The following is a 19,514-nucleotide window of genomic DNA, read 5'->3' on the forward strand; positions in this document are numbered from 1 at the left end:
TGATGAAATCGACAAGGTTGGGTAAGTAACGTCGGCCGTCTCTGGGAGCTTCTGTAGCTGACACCTCCTTTAGCACGTCCAATTTCCATGGTGACCCCTCGGCTGCCATGCTTGAAGTTCTAGATCCCGAACAAAACCACACATTCACAGATCACTATGTCAATATACCTATCGATCTTAGTAAGGTTCTCTTCATTGCCACAGCGAATAGTTTGGATACCATCCCTCCACCACTACTTGATCGTATGGAGACAATTAGCTTGTCAGGATACACGACACTTGAGAAGAGACATATCGCCTTGCAGCATCTAATCCCAAAACAGCTCCGCACAAGTAAGTCTTCACAATCAGCTGAGAATATTGTATACGGCCACTGACGCTGTGTAGATGGGCTCGGAGAAGGACAGGTCGAGTTCAACCAAGATGTTGTGTCTAAGATCATCGAATCGTACACTCGCGAATCAGGGTAAGCATTGATGGCATAATTTCCTCTCCCCTAAAGACCGAAGCATTCTATACGCTACAAGTTTAAGCTTGCCACTGTCAAGCACCATTATAGTAACGTCACTGACAATCTAAACTTAGTGTCCGTAACCTCGAGCGAGAGATTGGATCCGTATGTCGTGCCAAGGCGGTAGAATATGCGGAAGCAAAGGATTCGGGGCATACGGGTAGAGGCTCCTTCCGCATGATAGTTAGCCAGCGAATACTGATAAGTCTTACAGAGAAGTACAAACCACAGCTGTCCGTGGAAGACATCGAGGAAATTCTAGGCATCGAAAAATTTGACGAAGAAATTGCCGAAAAGACAAGGTCCGCCCCCCATTCACTATCATTAATCTTCAGAAATGAGACTTCCTAGCTTAAGCCTCTGTAAGGATGTAAATACTAACTACAATGCTAGCCGTCCTGGAATTGTCACAGGTCTCGTGGCCTATAGTTCTGGCGGGAACGGCAGTATACTTTTCATAGAAGTGGCCGATATGCCAGGAAGCGGCAGCGTGCAGCTAACAGGGAAATTGGGCGATGTACTAAAAGAGAGTGTGGAGGTAGCACTAACCTGGGTGAAAGCTCATGCGTACGAGCTGGGTTTGACGCATGACCCATCGGAGAACATCATGAAGAATAGAAGTATTCATGTGCACTGCCCTTCAGGGGCTATCCCAAAGGTTTGTTTTCCCATGATGTTGTGTTATAATTCACTAATGGATCAACCAGGATGGCCCATCTGCTGGTATGGCACACACTATTGCACTTATTTCATTGTTTTCCGGCAAGCCTGTGCCCCCAACTATGGCAATGACGGTAAGTCTCACTATGCAATGCTCGTATGTTCATGGTCACTAACATCCTATAGGGTGAGATCTCCTTACGTGGACGTGTTACCGCCGTGGGTGGTATCAAAGAGAAGCTTATTGGAGCTCTTCGTGCCGGTGTTAAGACTGTATTGTTACCCGCAAACAATAGGAAAGAGCAAGTTCTTCCCCTCCCAAAAATAGTCAGCACACTAACAATATCCAGTATCAAGGATGTTCCCCAAGAAGTTAAGGATGGTCTAGAGATCATTCATGTCAGGTATGAGTTTTGACATTTCCCTCATTCCATTCATTTACTAGCTTTCATTGTGGAAACTGACATGCCACTAGACACATCTGGGAAGCGATGCGATACGTCTGGCCTGAAGCACATTGGCCGGGCGAGGAGAATTTTGCGGGTATTGAGAGTCGTTTGTGATTTTGATAATCATATCAGATCCGAGATCTCCCGGCAACACCATGGTTGTGTAATCTTCACGGAAATTATCCGCTAATAAATTGCATATTTCCTCGCTTCTTTTAGATGATACGATCACAGTTGGCGTTTCGAGCGAAAGCATAAAATATAATGAGCAAATATTGCCTGGTGTATGTTTACTTTCTTTTTTTTAGCGCGCGTTTGGGGTACTGAGCTACTTGTTGGATGGGCGTTATTGTATAATCCCGAGGGATACGGAGATGATCATATCTACACAGGCACTCGCTGCTATTTACCAAGTTCAAAAATCAAATGGTGGAATTAAATAAAGAATTTGTAGGACTTTATGTGATTATTATAATCGGTAATACTTGCCTTCCGGAAATTGACTCTAAATTTACGATCAGGCTAGTGAATTTTCCATCTCCCTAGAGAATTAATTGTCTGTACTCGGTAGTGGATTTCGGATTATTCTTAGGTAGTTTAGGATTTATTTGATGAGGATTATTGATGGAGATTGGAGATTAGATATTAGATATCTTATCTCGTTTATTGCTATGGATTCTATGGTTCTAGTGTTCTATGGTTATGTTATGGTGTAGATGAGTGTGGGTTTTGAGAAGATTGTGGTTTGTGGTTTTAGTCGAAGAAATGCCCTTTTGATCTTGAGATACCTAGGTATGTGATAGATTGGCTGGTTGGTTAGGCAATATGGATATCAAATTAAGTAAGACTTACTATTGTTTCTTATGGATTTTCATGGATTTTTATATATATTTTGGGTTTTTTTTTCTTGGTTTTTGATATTCATTGTAAGCTTAAGATTACTAATGCGCTGTGCAGTGTAGTGCGCAGTGTGGTTTTTTTGTGATGTTGTTTTGGTTGTTGTGGGTTGTGGGTTGTGGGTCGTGGGTTGTGGGTTGTGGGTTGTGGGTTGTGGGTTGTGGGTTGTGGGTTGGTGGGTAGGTAGGTATTGACAGTTGGTATATGGTTAGGATGAGGAGGCTGAGAAAGATGAGAAAGATGAAAGGAGGTGATGGGAGGTTGGTTTGGTGTGTTAATGTGTTAGTATGTCGATATGTTAGCATGTTAGCAGTGATTATTCCCTCCCAGGAAAGATATGTATGCGCCAACAACACGGAAGACGCAAAATGGAACTAAGATCTTACAAAAGCTACAGATATGGGAAAGAGAAGGGGTGTAGTTAATTCTAGATGGCTAAGCTATGCTATGCTATACTAACTTTCGGTTTGCTATTCTATACTATTCTATACAATACTATACTCCACTCTATCATGGTACGTACCTCACCTCTCTATATATATGATAATACGATAGTACGGAGAAACATACGTACGTAAGTGCGGTGATACACGGTATGGTATTGTACGATGGGGGAATGCGAATGGATGGTGGGAATAATGGGAAGGGAGGATATGGTGTCTTGTGCATATGTACGCAATGCGATATGCAGTGCGATATGCAGTATGCAGTGTACGGTGCAGTATGCAAGAAGCCGGAATTTATGCTGTGGAGCTGTGCTATTGCTGGATGGTTGGTGGTTCATGGGTGGGTGGAGTTTGTGTTAGGAGTGGGAGGAGTGTGAGGATTGGGTGGGCGGTGCACGGCTTGTATGTGTATATGTATATGTATAGTATGTATATGTACACGAGGAAGGAATGGATGTGAGAGGTTAGCGTCAGCGTTAGGTGAGCAGAGCCAGGAGATCGGTGTCGGGTGTAGGACTGACTCCGAGATCGGTGGGTTAGAGGTTTGTTATGGGTATACAATTACTAGGTGCCTAGCTATTTGGTTGTTGGGGTATGAATGAGAATTAGTTGTGAGTCCTAAGTTTTATAGAACTGATCATAGATGGATAGACCGATCCCTCAGTTCTTGTGAAACTCACGTGCGGTTTTACTTTGATGCTTGTATGGGCATTGGACAGTTGAAACTTGATGGAGATCATTGTGATTGTAATTTGTATCTATTAATGTGTCTAGTGTTTAATAATAGTATCTAGTATCTAGATCTAGTACTTCATTTTCAGACCACCCCTAATTCGGACCACTCTTTTATACCAAAAACCGCTAATCTCCCTTGTTAATAATTTAATAATGAACTAATTAAATCAGTTGAAATATTTTAAAAATTTTCATTGATTTCTTTAATAAAGTATTAAAAGTTATTTTTTTTCAATTTTCAATCTATTTATAATTTATATATAAATTTCTAAAGGATTATTTGAATTTTAAATAACTTTTCAGTAGAAATTATCAAATATAAATTATAAATCTGTATCAAATCTTTAAAATATAATGAATTAATGAAATTATTTCATTTTGTTAAAGTGAATGGGTCCTGCGTAGCACGTGCACAGGACACTAGTCCTATTAGGACTAGATTGAGAAGCTCTCTGTAAGAGAGCTTCGCACTTCCGTAGAACTTAGAAGAGAGATTAACCTACTAGATCAATATTACCTCAGTTCTGCCCTATCAGCTTCCCACTATTCCCTGTGTGAGGTCATTCCTTTTAACACATTTCTAATTATTTTTATCAAAGAATTTATTGAAATATTTATCAAAATTTTAAATTATATAAATTCTATATAAATTCTATATAAATTTTATAAAAATTAAATATTAAATATTTAATTATTAATATCTCAATTAATCAAATTATTAAAAATCAAAAATTTTCAAAAAAAAAACAAATTATAATTATATAATAAATATATAATTCAAATTTCACCAGATTATATTATTTTATTATAAAGTCATCAACAAGTAAAAATATTAATTTTCAATATAAAAAAGTAACTCAAGAAAAGAGTGGCTTGAAAGTAGAACTAGATTTAATCATCACAATATTCTCATTCACACTCATCATATTCATACAAATACAAACAAACACCAACAAGCCCACACACACTCAAATACCAAGACTTACATTACAATAAATCATCGATACACCAAAAACCCACCACTCGGTGAGCCAGCCTAGCGCTCTTTCTTGCATCCCACATCCCACATCCTGCATCCCACATTCTAAATCTTACGTCCTACATAGCACAATTTTCATACATACATATCACGAGCGAAGAAACATTTCAACATTTCATGCATTCCCTCCCTTCCTCTTCCCTAACCAGGCTCCTTCCCACGCATAAGGAAAGTAAACAAAATTACACAATACAATACAATAATTACAATAATTACAACCAGCAAGCAAGCAAGCAAGCCAAGCAACACAAACCAAAGCAAACTCGACAGGGTCCTTCGGCATGTTCCTAATTTCTGTGTTTCTATTTCTATTCCTTTGTAAGTGATGGAGTGATCGGACGGGAGCGGGGTGCTTGCAGTGGGAGATATCGGGTGCGTGCAGGTTTTGGTTTTAGTTTTAGTTTTGGTTGAGGCTGAGGGGTTGGAGGGAGTGGTACTTCTTTTGAGGTACTGAACTGAGGTACTAGGTACTTTAGTGGGAGGAAGGTTAGGGGTTTGTTTGTTTGTTTGCGTGGGAATGCTTGGGAAGTGAAGTGAAGTGAAGTTGTGAAAAAGGGTGAATATTTTCAATTTTGGGATATGGTGTATGGTGTGTTGTAATTGAGGTACTCGTAATGCTGAGATTATCGCGTAGGAATTTGGTGAGATGGGTATTTTTCCTTTTTTTTAAAAAAAAAAAAAATCAAAAAAAAATCGGGAAGTTTTTCTCCCATCACTGGAATGTTTTTTGAGTATTCTACATATCAACCTATGCCTCGCAAAGTATGCAGAAGTTACGATCGCTCATCCAATATAAGTGAGTGCATGAAGTATGTGGCGCAATCTCATCAGATTATCCCTATTTGACGGCGAAAGGTCCGATACGAACAAACGTTCACTGCTATGTGGCGTTCCAATACTCGTATAGATTCCGAAGATCATCTACCATCTGTACCTCTTAACTCGTCTTACCACGTGAAAAACATTTTCCACGTTATTACACATCTGGTGTTATACAAAAGGTTGTACATATATCCATATCGGGGCAGATTTTCCGAACAAGAGACGATTGTGGCCCGAAAGATGTACATTCACTTGAAAGTTCCTTGATCCATGGTCGTCACGAATTGAATGTAAAGCGAGCAATCAAATACAGAAGAGATATAACCTAAAATAAACTAGTTTACATGTCTCGGAATGGCGAGATCCAGAGACTGAGACATCGGAAAAGATGGAATTTTTGAGACAACCCCTCCCACGAAAAAAAAAACGCACAATCGGGTGGAACGGTGAAACTTGAGCTCACGAGTATGCGAGGAACAAATGATCGTCACCGGAGGTAAAAAAAAAACGGAAGGAGAATATGTGTGTCTTACTTTGACAAGACGAAAGGGGGGTGGAACAACGTGCTAGACTACCGTCACGTGTAGTATATGCGATCAGAAATCATCACTGACGTCTGACAAGATTCGATCGTCGGGATTGTGACTTTGGGCTCTTTTTGAGCCCTGTATTCTAAGGGAAGGGAGGGCATTGAACAGGGCTAGATGGGTCTTTTCTCGTCAGTATCAGCTCATCTATATATGGACCTTTTATATAAGGCGGGTATTCTCGAAACCGAGACTAGAAAGCTCCATCCATCTACAGCTTCAAGTGGATATAGATTGAGGCAGATCGACAAAGATCCGAGCTAGTGGTTTCAGTTAGATATTTTTTCAAAAGCACTGTAGATCTGCCCAGGCTATCATCCAGCTAGCAGTTCATCTCGGTCGCGAAGTGATCCGATAGAGTATGTCAAATATGCGAGCATGGCGGTTGCAGTGAATTTTGCGACTGCACTGCGCTTTTGCGCTTTGCTTGCTTGCAGAAGACATGAGGTTGAGTTGTACGTCCCAGTAGGACTACAACGGGTGGCTCGCTCACTGGCTATTTGTGCTACGCTGGAGCCATGATCTAATTTTCCGGGTTATTCACTATACATACGTGGATATAGAGTATATAGTGACAGGCTATAACGGTAGGTAGTATCACATGCGACAGCGAACGTCATATCTTCATCATCATCATCTTCTTCTTCTTGGGACAAGAAAATCTTGACTAAGATGGAGTATTTCCAGATGATAGACGGGATGTTCCACAGACGGAAAATTAAGACGTCTCAATAGCCTGTATTGATAGTTCCGAAAGTGACATGAAATTAGGATATGGAGATCCTCTTACGGGTGATCTACCGGAAGATTTCATTTTTTTTAAAAAAAAGAAAAACTATGGAGCACTGACAGAGTGCTAATCGTGGGGTTTTCCCGTGAAGTTCTTCGGCACTAATAAGGTTGTCGTGAAGATCAGAACGATCCGTTCGTCGCTCCATGTCGCTCGGATATTAGGGCTTAACTTGCTGCTAGTCCCAAATGTCAATCTATTGTTTGTCTCATTCATACGAGTCGAGAGATTTATTTTTGAATTCTTTTAGATGATGCGATATATATTCCATGCCCGTGTTTTGGCAGGACATGGTATATAGAATGAAAAAAAGTCGGTGCGCTTACTTAGGTTAGGTTATTACTTCATCGGGAACTCATCTGATGTTATTAGAAATGATAAAGTGGCATGATTGATATCTCTCTCTCTCTCTTGGTATTGAAAGTTCTGCGACACTATCAACGTCCGTCCACCCTGTTCATATCATACTCTCGTTAACAACTAATCAGTCATCAGCCTATCGATTTTGACGTAGTGTATTAGCCACCGCTATGATATAACTACTAGGTAGTTCAAAAGAATGCACAGCATCGGTCCCTTGCCCATTAAAGCGGGGAATCCATGGGGGTCAACCCGAAAGCCGTTCGAAATATCTGTACTATTCGTCCAAAGGTAGACATAGTGTGGCTCAGCAATGACCACATCTTTACTTTTTAGCACTCGGATGTTGTCAAGTGCGTGGAATTGATTAGCATTCACTAGATGCCAATAGGTAACAATAAGATACCCATGATAAACCGCACTTCCATGACCGCACTTCCATAAATGGATCTTTTTCCTTTGCGTTTATCATGTATTATGTATAAGACGGTCGGCTCATTCATAAGCCATTCCATTCCTATATGCCATTCTTATGAACTATTATGTATAGTGATGAAGTTATAAGTCGTGTGACGAGGAACATATATACAGAAAGGGTAACTAATAGACCTCCAGCATGCTCGTGGCCAAATCTAGAGATAAAGTTGCAAAGGATATTTCGAGAGATGTGTGGTTAACATGCAGCTGATATCCATAACAGTCAGCCTCAACCCCCACACGTTCACAGCGGTTCATGTGCTCCAAGCATTATGCAAGCCTTATGATCAGGCTGAAGATGAAATCCTCCACACAGAATTCAACCAGCTTCGGTAGCCTTTTAACCCACCATACCCGTAACATGTTCTCTACGACTTTGACCGATCGTATAGCTCCAATGGTCGTCGGCAATTCCGGTTCGTTTTCTGATTTTTTCAACCCGAAAAGGACGATGTGACTGGATGATGGCGCACAATAGTCCAGCCTTCAGATGTATTGACTTCTCTTTCCTATAATGATCGGTGAAGCATTCCTTGGTATTTTATTCTTGTGTAAAACGTTGAAGATATCCATAAATCCTTGAATGAAGTTTAGCTAGATACCTAGGTGCAAACATTGACATTGAAACGCACAGATGGCACTAGAGGGAAGTAGGTCTGCCAAGCGGTCTAGTTTATAGTATTATCTTCCCGTCATGTCTAGACTCTAGAACCGTAGTAAAAAGTGAGTAATGGAATAACAAAATAGGTATAGTTAATAGCATTGATCCATAGTTATCCGTCCCTCATCCTTTTTCATCGATAAAAATTGACGTTGTTGGTTTGTCTAGTCCAATGCGGATATAAAACCCGCATTGATCTCCTCGTCAATCAGCCCTCGGAATTGAAGTACTTGTGTACCGGCAACATCCACCATGATGCTTTTCCCTGATCGTTAACTGCTACATAAGAGTCTCGCTATGTACCACCATTGACTATAGGTTATTCCGTTATTCCCTACCATGCAGATCTTGACCAATTTAAAAGTTATCGATGCCTGAACCAGAGCGTCGGATTTGATGGTAAGCTTAGTTGGGTGCTGCTGAAAGGTCCTTTCCTGACGGAATATTGACGCCGCAATGGATAGGTCTCATGTACCTATTATTTTCTTATGGCTTTGGTTCAATCAATCAATTGGGTAAGACGAGAATACTCATCAAAGTGCCAATGATGCGTGCCGCATTTTGGTACACTTGGAAACCTCTAGTAGTGAAAGAAGTAATATGATTGGAGGTGACCAGGGAGAGGCTCGAGTGTGAAGAGAATTAATTCTCCGCTGAACCGCTTGTGATGAGATCTATATTATGTCCTGTCTTTCTGGTGCCGCACTTTGATGGATGCGTTATGCTCGTTTCGCACCTCGCATTGCTTAAGAGAAACCCGATGCTCCCCGCATTTACAGGCACTTCAGCCAATGATTTCTTGGGCCATTGAATCAGTTCTCTTTTGCTGGGGTAACAATGCAAGTAGACCATGTTTAAAGATCTTTTTCATTTTCAATATCATTCTACCCGTTTTGAACTTCGTATCACAAACTACTAAGGGGCTGGGTGAGCTTACTGTCCACGTCAGGCAATGGTGTTTGATGACGTTGGCAATAATTCTTTGCAAACAACCAACCTGTCTCTCAGTTCGATACGATGAATACAGTAATCCACCATCACAGCAATAAGTAAGCTCCATATAGAATAGATATAAGGCGGCTAAGATCTAAGAAAACTCCGAAGCCATCATCATCCGAAAGAAAGAAGCGGAGATGCTACTGCAGGAAGCTCGATAGCAATACCAAAATTGGAAGGGTTGGGATCGGAGGAAAGAGCAAGAAAGGAATAGCATCTCCATATCAATGTCGCGCCTATTAAACGGATGTAGCACATATCATTTCTGTGCTTTGACTGTACTGTATGTATGTGTAACCCTCGGACCGTTGTTATTTTCATGAAATGCGGTTCAATCGTGTAGGGAATTAAAAAATAAAAAAGATCCTATTCTTTCCTTCCTTGGTCTTTGGAGTGGGGTGGGGGAAAAGGAATTCAGGAGGATGGGGGTTTCTTGCTAGAATTCGAGAGTAGTCCATGTCTAGAAATTGGATGAGATCTAGCGAATACCATAGGTAGGTAGCAGTACAAACCATCTCATCCTCATTAGGTAGGTAGGTATATATTCGCATTGGCACGATACCTATCGTACCTATGTAATGAATCAATCACTGTACAGTAAGTAGTGTATCTCGTGGGTCTGTCGGTCGATCTGATGCAGTAAATTTAATCCTTTTCCCATATTTCCAGGTTCCGAAGGGATGAGATAAGAGGGGCAGCGGTTATATTACGATGCTCATATAGGCCCAGGGTGGCCGATTTCGGTTATGATTAATTATGCGAGGAATAGAATGAATAGAATACTTACTTCACGGAATATTTTGCTCGGAAATACTCTGTAGCTAGGTATCGATAAATGCTTATTTTGATAATATAGTTAGTAACTTGTACCAGCGGTCATAATATAACATACGAAGTAGTATCAACCAGCGTCATAATCAAGAATGAATGAAGTAACCTACCTACCTGCTACCAAAACTTCCCCTAGATGTAGTATTGGACATGCATCAAACAATAACAAACATGTACCTACCTAGATATATCAAGGTATCTACCTACCTATTGAACCTTACCTAGTAAAATAAAAAGACGTCTACATTCATCCACCATCCATCATCCATTACCCATCCTATCAGGTGTGTATGTGTAACACACCTTTCAGAACAGTACACACACCTTCCTACATCCATCCAAACATACACACACACACAACCAAACATTTCGACAGGAAAATACACTAAAAAAAAGCTAATAAGAATAATAAGTCGGGAAATTATGTATCAGAGAGGGTAGGGACGTGCTCAAGCTTTATCTATCTACCTAGGTAGCTATAGCCAGTAGCCATCCTTGAACGTTGAAAATACTATACTGTCTGTACCTAGGTATATACAATGAATATACAATATACACACCACAAAGTCCAAAGTCCAAAATCCAAACGACAAACTAATCTTTTACCGAAACCTAAATGATTATTATATATCTATGCTCCGTAGCTAGAACCTAGGACCTAGGAACTAGGTACGGAGTATTGGTTATTAGCATACCCCGTATGTTAGCGATAAATACCATACCATACCATACCATACCAAGGAGAAAGTTACCGAGGTATTTTATGCCCGCCCGTCCACAGAGCAGAGATTGTGTACTACTACTCGTACTGTACTACTATACTGTATTTGTATAATTATACCGGTTTTTGGCAGTTTATTTCGCTTGTATGTATGTATGTATGTATGTATGTATGTGTTTGATTGATTGATTTGATTGTCCTTATTAAGGTTAAGTTTAGGTATATTTTATTTCATTTTCATTTATTTTATTTTCACCAAAGAATACCCAAATAAAATTGAATACTTTCCTCTTTCCTCTCCAATCGCAAATCGCCGTCCACTCCATGAAAGCGTTCGTTCTTCGAACCCTGATTCGTGATTCGTGAACTGTGATCCGTGATTTATGATGGCAGAGCTACTGCCGCTATGCTATCTTACCTCTACCTTGAGGGATTTCAAACGTAGGAACATAAGAATATCGGAATATGAATATGAATATGAATATGTGATTTGTTAATTTCGCTGGGACCACAATCGTCTGATATTTTGCGAGTGGTGTATTATATTATTGTTGTATTCATACCTGGACATCTAGACTTAGGTATTAATAAGGGTTATTTTTATCTTTTGTGAAGGTATGGTTTACAGTTTATAGAGTAGGTTATTCATACTATCAAAATCAAAACTTAGAATTACTGGAGAATTTCGGATCAACTATATTTTTATAAGATAACAAAGTTTCTCATCTACTTACTTTGTATTACATCTTATCTAATAATTATAAAACAATAGGTATCAAATAAATATTTGAATATTTCGACAATGCGAATTACTACACCTGGAAATCAGGTAAATCACACTCCCTCGAGGCTCAAGTATCCTTCCAGAGTCCGAAATGGGAAAAAATTTGAGATTGTCCAAGCTTCAACAAATCCCCTGCCCCCACGGAAGACGCCCCTTCGTCGTGGTCGTCTACAAGGGAAGGGGGAATGATTGCATGCATGATGATGCCAAAGTGGCTCGTACCTGGCTTATTATTGCTGTAATAAACAGGTCAATAATGCTTGAATAAACGTGGTGTCTTGGGTACTCTTGAGGCTTAGCGCTTCCCCAAATCTACGGTCCCCTTGTTCAGCGAGTATCAAAAAAAAAACAGTCATCTATTATCATGAAATTTGGCAAAGCTATCGTGCATTTCTGTGTAAGCAGAGGTGACCATCTCTTTTCCTAATACTGTAAGAGCACATGGTGATGCTCGTGAGTAAATGTTGACTGATTGTACCTACAAGAGGATCTGGACTATTGACAAGGCTACTGCATGAAGCCGTTTTTTGTGCTTTTTTATTTATTTTCGAGAGACGATCATGCTCCCTGTCCGCCCGAGAGCTGTCACAATTTCCCGTAAGTGTACTGTAATAGACGAACTATTTACCAAATGGCGGACCTCGAGATAACTTCACATTGAATCCACAATCCAGTGATCTTATCTAGTTCAAGCTCCGACTCACCTAGAGGGGAATAGAAGAATGGATGAGTGTTCGGCGAATCAAAGGTAGGAAACTGTCATTACTAGGGTAGATGTGAGCTAGAGAAATGGCCCGAGGCGAAATCGATGGCGGGTATTAAAATGTGGCGAGCAACAAGCAAGCAAGGTAGAGAAATTGGAGAGAAAAGCTTGAGCGGGGCACAATAACATTTGTACCCTTTTGTAGTGTCGACATGCCAAATTTGTCTAAGAATTATCTGCATGAGTGGTGGATGTTCTCTCTTGGCTTTAGTACGCAATTTTGAGATTCCCAAACCAAAATAGGCAATGTTCACGAGACATCTGAGACCGGGGACAGATTAAATTAATCAACGCTATATCTTTTCTTAGTTGCCGTTCGTACCAGACTTAATAAAGTTGTACGCTGGGTACCTGGACCTACGTCCAAGGAAGCAGGTACTTCGTCCTTTAATATATCTTTTGCTGGGGAAATGGGATGCTGGGAGATTGAACTGGCCTTCGGTCAACGCCTAGGTGCGGATGAAGCTAATCATCATCGTACGGTTATCGGAGAGATATAGATGGAATTAATTAATTCTTAATTAACTCACATTCCCAAAGTTGACCGTGCTAAAGCTGCTAACCATGAAGGTCGTGCTAGTCTGTTGCCCTGTCAGTAGGACTCAGTAATAAGATTTAGGGATGTCTAATTACGACATGGAGCCCTGTCAAGCTGCAGACATGGGCTGGTCCTCTCGAACAGCGTGAACCCAACCAACTTCAAGCTGTGCTTCTGCGGCTAACTGCTTATTGAGCTTTTCGAGTAAGAAACCTTAGGAGACTAGAAGTCTAGGCAGGTTCGGAGCTGATTTCGGACAATAGAGTGAGTCGTTGCTCCTTAAAGGTTTAAATTCTCCACTGATAATCGATCTCATCATATCTAGGTACATCATGGTAGAGGGTCTGTCTGCTCAGTGGTTAGCGATTTAATTTTTCACATGAAAAGGATCCAAAGGATCTCTGATGATTAAGGATGGTGGATAGGGTTTCGAGATCAGACGAATCACACAGGTAGTCCGTCACTGGCTGCTGAAGTAAGTGAACGCACCAGCCAGAAACTACCGGCAATCAAGCTCAATGTTAACTAGTCGATTTTGCTGTAGCCAAGTACTCTGTAGTCACAAGTCACAAGTCGACGATGGAATTTGGAAAGTCTTATTAAATAGGGGACGCCATGCCATGCGTAGATTGTGTTGTGTACCAAAAACACCGAATAGAGGACACGACATTAGCATCAGGCGGGAAGGTAGTCGGGTGGTGGAATAGATGGTACGTACGGTACATTCAATGTGACATAATAATAGATAAATACCTAGTAGATATCAAAGAGGTTAGGCTAAAATGACGGGACTGGTGGACGGGCTACCATTAAATGTTACTTCTGGTTGATTTAAAAAAAGCTTTTCCTTTTCTTCGTGTGGGCCAATCGTTGTGGTGCCGAGGAGCACTAGCTACCGAATGATGGGGATTTGCTAGAATTTCACTAGAAGAACGCATTTCCAACCGCCGAGATCATATCAGGAGGAAGGCTTGGCGCGTACCGTCCACCCTCTAATACTTGCCTGAATTGAGAATTGAGATATCGGTATCAAATCTCGTAGACTAGCAAAGAATTATGTGAATATTCCATGTTACATGGTTCTGTGTGACTGGTGGATGATTTCGATTTTTCAAGTAAAGCATCATGGGCCAAGTGTAATGTCTACCTACCCAGCCATTACCTACTTTCTTCTGTATGGAGGAAAGGAGTTCACATAGCAATGCATCTCTCCTGCAAGTAGCCGCCACAGGGCAGATGAGGATCGTCGTGAAAGGGGTCTTGCGATATGTATGTAATTTACGCATGGCACTAATGATGATTCAAGAGTTGAGAGGTGAGGTTCGTACATCATATCATATATGTGTATATGTGACAGAGTTGAATTATCAACTGGTCAAGAATTAACTTTACAAATCGCAGAAGCCACCCTACGTATATTCGATCTAGTCCCAACTTCGCACATTGGAAGCATAATGTTCGTTGGGAAAACCTTCATATATTAGCATTGATAAGATCGTAGATGCTAGATAGACATCTCTCGGGCTAGAGCTAGGTCCAGGTGTGCTTGCGAAGAGAAGAACGGATGCCAGTAATAAGTTAACCTTAAGCTTATAAGAGTCTAAGCGCTGTTTTGAGATTAGAATGAGGGGTTAGATTTGAAGATATGATTGATACCGACGATCCTAATGATACTAAATATGGTACAGAGATAGACACCGATGATAGTTTATAGTGGTGTTATTTTCTGATGATGACTAAATCCTAAAAAAAATAACCTTATAACATCTTACTATCACATCCAGTGGCTAATTGACTCATCAGGGTAAGATTCAAGGAAAATAGGGAACAGGAAAATATATTGTATGATTTTAAAAGTCCTTTCCGATGATCTAATACCTACTAATAATGTAAGTCTTATATCTCCGTAGCTTCATTCCATTCTCTCCATGGCTCACCGGCCCAGAAAAAGGATCATGTTCCGCTCGGGGGACAAAATTTCCGATCAGATTTGCAACATGTGATCTTGCATTAAATAGCCTTCGCTCTTCCTCTCTTCTTCTAAAGGAAAGTATAATTCTGGTACTTATTATTGTCATATGTACCTTGAGCGAAGTGTAAACTTCGATGAACCAAGTTGCTATAAAATTCTAAATACCGCACTGATAATGACGGAGAAAAGCGACACAAATCGATAATACCAGGGCTCCAAACCGTTCTCCTCTTCACATACTAATAAGCTCTCTGCAACATTCTCAACATCCTGTTACCTCTAAAGTCATGGATTCCTCCAAGCTCCTGTTCGGCATGTCATGCCTAATAAGACAAATTCCACCATGTGGAGCATCCACGTTCATTAAAAGGTAGATCTAGGTACGAGTATGAGCAGGGATTTTGAAGAATAACTTGTAAAGATTAGAAATGTCAGGATAAGTCAAACCAAATTACCAGACAGCAGCCGAAACATGTCGAGTTGCTTTCTGTTTGGTGATATATGATATAGCACCAAAGACGAGGTGAATAATGTAAATGACCCAACGATAACGGTGAACCGGTGGGATGGATTTGAAATATTTTAGACGTCTATGTTGCCCCTGGTACCCCTCAGAGAATTACCTTCAACGAACACATTATTCTTTTTGCCCCATCTACCTCTAAGAATACGGCACAAACGAAGATTGAGGAAGCATGCGTGATGTCTTCACCATCAGCAGCATCAGGTCATGTTCTTATATTCTCCTTGTCCTTACTCATCAAAATACGGATAAGACCCGTCCCCTTACTTCAAGGCTCGACCAAGCAGAATATGAATACGACCAGAACTAAGACCAAGACCGAGACCGAGACCTTCAACGGGAGACTCAAATCAGAATCATAGAAATGATTCGGTGCGGAGTTTTAATCTATTTTCTTCTTACTGTTGGAATCTTGGATCCTCCCGTATTATTATTGTCCGCAATGGCACATTTGCGCATTGGTACTCGTAAGTCTTACCATCTTCCATTCCCCCTCCTCCATAATCCATCCATCTTATCCCTTCATCTCATCCCTTCACCCTCCTTCGCTACAATCCATATAGATGCTGGCATACCGCTACGCGCGCATAGTTTGATTGATTTGTATCCATTTCCCAGAATTCTGAAATGTCCATCATTTCGTCTGTTCTACCGGTTTTCTTTCCTATAACTAACTTACTTCGGCCCCACCATTATTTCAACTAACCTCTTCCCATCACCCAGATGGGACATGTCTCTGTCCATTTTTAATATATCTTCCTCGTTCGTGACCCCAGTCTTCATCTACTTCTACTTATTTTCATACATCGCCACATGGCAGCACACATTTGTCCTCGCGAGATATACTAAAGTTCTTTCTTGCTTTGCTGCATTTATCAGTCAACCCTGAAAAAAAGATATGGGTAAAGGGTCAAGTATCTGTCACCTACGTCCAGATGTGTCATTTCCAACAACTCCAGATTGGCCGGTCTACGGTAATGTTGACGGGTAATACTCAAATCGTATGGGTGTTTAATACTAGGTAGCTGGTCAATGTCACGCTCACTCAAATCACCACTCACAGTACGCACTACCAATTGAGTAGAGTATCAGTGTCAGTTACCAGTTAGTATCTCATGAAGAGTACACCCATGTTTTATTTTTCTTTTTATTTTTATAAAACTGAATCTAGCCTCCGTGTGTTCACGCTAAACTAATAAAGGACTAAAACTAACCTTTTTAATTTTTTCTTTCCTATTTACAAGGATCCTTCCTAAGGCAGGACCAGAATAAGATCACCTTCGCCAACCTAGGTATTTATTTTCCCTAGTCTAGTTACAAAAATCGACACGATCCAGGCGAACACTCTCCATTACACGTCTCTTTTGTTTTTTCCCTTTCCCTTGCCCTTCCCTTTCATTCCATGATCCCTACTCCCTGTTCCCTGCTCCCTGTCTGCGTTGCGTCGTAGCCGATCACATTCCACGGAGCAAAAAAAAAAAGAAGGAACAGGCGCGCTATAATCTCCAGGAAAGTTCTAAAAAGAATATCCATACATATTCACACCATACCCATATCCTACGCAGAATAAAGTATAGGTACTTGTGTACTTGGATATATGTTATATGTCAATATATCGATATTCTAAGATTTTAATATATACATATACACATACAGCCGAACCAGTCTTACGTCTCACGTCCTACGTCTAACTACCTACAGAACCACAGTCATTACACCACACACCACACCACACCACACTCTCCTCGCCCATACACGTAACGACTAGGTAGGTAGGTACCTGGTACACCCAAATCAGTCAGTCTCCTTCTACATGACTACGTACCTTTGACTATCTTTTTGTACCTTTACCAGTCACTACTTGTACCTTTACCACTTGCGACCTCTCCCTTTACCACTTACCACTTACCACTTACTACTTACTACTTACTACTTACTACTTACTACCTCTATTTCTACTTCTACTCTTACTGGACTTTCTCTCTCCTTCAACACCTCCTTGATTTTATCTACCCTCTGTTATCGTTGGGGCATTTTTATATCCCTCCACTCCACTCTATTAGCCTTTTACACTTTGGCAAAAAGATTTAAACCATCACGCTCCTTCCGCCCCCCCTTCCTTGATTGATCCGATTGCCCAAATACTTTCAATACCCGCAATATCCTGACATGCATCACACTTACTGAAGTCAAATTAAACAATTCGATCCACTTCACACAATCATTCAAGGTACACCGGACGAACTTCCTTGACCTTTTTTTACCCGACTCCTCCGAACCCATAACGTGGATTAACCTGGAAAATATCTAATCTTCCCAAGAGACGCCAACACTTCATCCTGATATATATCTCCGCTGTCAATTTCACCAACCCTCACGAATCGGGTTCTTTCGCCCTCAGGTCCTCAGGGTTCCACCCCACCCCGATTTATCACCCACCCACCAACCCACCTTGACACTTTTTTTCCCAATACATCCATCCCCAGCTTCGAGAATTTCACACCTTGTACCTCCTCTCGGAAAGCTCATCAAGCCTTTTCAACATTTCCCACGGGAGTTGCACACCAACACAGATTGTTCGGTGCATGCTGCAGCTCACCGTCCACGTCAGTTAGTCACGAACATTTTGCTCCTGCAGTATTACCTCAGTATATGTCTCGTCCTTCTTGTCTCAGTCTACGTCGGAAGTAGCGCAAACCCATCTTACCCATTCTCAAGAATAGCGGCCTTCATTATTGTTCCGACAACGCTCTTCGTGCATAATTCGGGACGAGGAATCTATAGAGTCCCATTTAAACTCCTTGGAATCAGGTCTTTTTCAAAGATCTGGATTTTTTAATTTTGTTTTTGAGCAGGTTGGTTCCAGCCAATGTTCACTACCAGGGAAAGAATATACTAAAGAAAGCTATAGCATCATCAAAAGAATATCAATCGAACCCCAAAACCTTCCTAATTCTTTAAAAGAGATTCCACTGGGGAGATAACGCGGCGCATTTTATATATACCTTAAAGAAGGAGCTTGCTGTTATCAAAGCGGCCTTGACCTTCTTAAGGATTTGCAACCTCACTAAGCCACTGTCATTTCCATGCAATCTTCAACGAACCAAGTCGATCATTCAGATATCTCGCTCGGTGAACGGCGAGGAAAATCAGACCTGGCTCGCTTTTCTCTTGATCTGAGTTGGGCCAGAGCGGTACCCGACGGAGCTCAGTCTTGGGCATACCCCTCTCCGCCCATGTCAGGGTCTCCTCCACTTCCCGGTAGACACAACCTGGATTCCAGCGATCGTAGTCATGGAAGCTATGCGTCAACGGGAAATGTCTTCCGAGATGGGCGCCTCCCTCAACAAGCGCATTTCGATCAAATGAGAGGCGTTCCTCTGAGGAATTATCAACCAGAACCCCAACTTTCATACCCTCAATACCAGATGGAAGATATGTCGGCGCAATATCAATATCAGCAACCTCGGGCACAAATGACGCATCATCAACACACTCACCCTCTTTACGCCGCCCAACAGGTTGCAACATATCCGGCACCAGAACGACAATCAATTGGAGAAGCCCCTGGCTACACTTCCCCAAAATCACAGAGAAAAACAAAAGGACATGTGGCATCCGCTTGTGTCCCTTGCAAAAGAGCCCATCTTAGGCAAGTCTCCTTAGCATTTGCGCCTTTCTGTACCTTACGCTAACTTCTCCTAGATGTGACGGTACGTTTATTCATTTATTCAGGGATTGCGGTGCTAGCTTCGTTCCCAAGCCGAGAAAGCTACTCATTTATACTGGAACCATATTTATCTTTGGTTTCCTCACCAAAGCTGCTTAAAAAAGTCCAATAGCAAGAGTATTACGCTCATTGCTTTTGACAGACGCATAATCTTCAAATTCTCAAGCGAGAAAAGTGACGATTCTGAGAACATAATTTGATACGTGATTGATATTCAGCATG

At 41.1% G+C, this 19,514-nt stretch overlaps 7 protein-coding genes across 7 annotated transcripts; 5 read left to right on the top strand and 2 right to left on the bottom strand.

Moving 5' to 3' along the window:
* Nucleotides 1-1,299: 1,299 nt before the first annotated feature.
* SS1G_08589 (hypothetical protein) lies at nt 1,300-1,734 on the top strand (the record flags this gene model as incomplete). The annotated part of the gene is made up of 4 exons (XM_001590799.1): nt 1,300-1,305; nt 1,358-1,473; nt 1,522-1,575; nt 1,647-1,734. 4 exons carry the CDS (start codon nt 1,300-1,302, stop codon nt 1,732-1,734), a joined length of 264 nt encoding a protein of 87 aa, XP_001590849.1.
* Nucleotides 1,735-3,139: 1,405 nt separating this feature from the next.
* SS1G_08590 (predicted protein) lies at nt 3,140-3,340 on the top strand (the record flags this gene model as incomplete). The annotated part of the gene is made up of 1 exon (XM_001590800.1): nt 3,140-3,340. One exon carries the CDS (start codon nt 3,140-3,142, stop codon nt 3,338-3,340), a length of 201 nt encoding a protein of 66 aa, XP_001590850.1.
* A 3,120-nt stretch (nt 3,341-6,460) lies between these two features.
* On the bottom strand, nt 6,461-7,084 carry SS1G_08591 (predicted protein; the record flags this gene model as incomplete). The annotated part of the gene is made up of 2 exons (XM_001590801.1): nt 6,461-6,669; nt 6,997-7,084. The coding sequence occupies 2 exons, from the start codon at nt 7,082-7,084 to the stop codon at nt 6,461-6,463; spliced, it is 297 nt and encodes a 98-aa protein (XP_001590851.1).
* An 828-nt stretch (nt 7,085-7,912) lies between these two features.
* SS1G_08592 (predicted protein) lies at nt 7,913-9,673 on the top strand (the record flags this gene model as incomplete). The annotated part of the gene is made up of 4 exons (XM_001590802.1): nt 7,913-7,963; nt 7,997-8,189; nt 8,753-8,833; nt 9,504-9,673. 4 exons carry the CDS (start codon nt 7,913-7,915, stop codon nt 9,671-9,673), a joined length of 495 nt encoding a protein of 164 aa, XP_001590852.1.
* Nucleotides 9,674-12,681: 3,008 nt separating this feature from the next.
* Nucleotides 12,682-13,029, top strand: SS1G_08593 (predicted protein; the record flags this gene model as incomplete). The annotated part of the gene is made up of 2 exons (XM_001590803.1): nt 12,682-12,739; nt 12,839-13,029. 2 exons carry the CDS (start codon nt 12,682-12,684, stop codon nt 13,027-13,029), a joined length of 249 nt encoding a protein of 82 aa, XP_001590853.1.
* Nucleotides 13,030-15,511: 2,482 nt separating this feature from the next.
* SS1G_08594 (predicted protein) lies at nt 15,512-15,924 on the top strand (the record flags this gene model as incomplete). Its single annotated transcript, XM_001590804.1, has 2 exons — nt 15,512-15,533; nt 15,626-15,924. The coding sequence occupies 2 exons, from the start codon at nt 15,512-15,514 to the stop codon at nt 15,922-15,924; spliced, it is 321 nt and encodes a 106-aa protein (XP_001590854.1).
* Nucleotides 15,925-18,059: 2,135 nt separating this feature from the next.
* On the bottom strand, nt 18,060-19,180 carry SS1G_08595 (hypothetical protein; the record flags this gene model as incomplete). Its single annotated transcript, XM_001590805.1, has 4 exons — nt 18,060-18,150; nt 18,270-18,340; nt 18,568-18,629; nt 18,667-19,180. 4 exons carry the CDS (start codon nt 19,178-19,180, stop codon nt 18,060-18,062), a joined length of 738 nt encoding a protein of 245 aa, XP_001590855.1.
* Between the last annotated feature and the right edge of the window lie 334 nt (nt 19,181-19,514).

This window comes from Sclerotinia sclerotiorum, genomic scaffold, assembly GCF_000146945.2.
Source record: "Sclerotinia sclerotiorum 1980 UF-70 scaffold_11 genomic scaffold, whole genome shotgun sequence".
Lineage (NCBI taxonomy): Eukaryota > Fungi > Ascomycota > Leotiomycetes > Helotiales > Sclerotiniaceae > Sclerotinia > Sclerotinia sclerotiorum.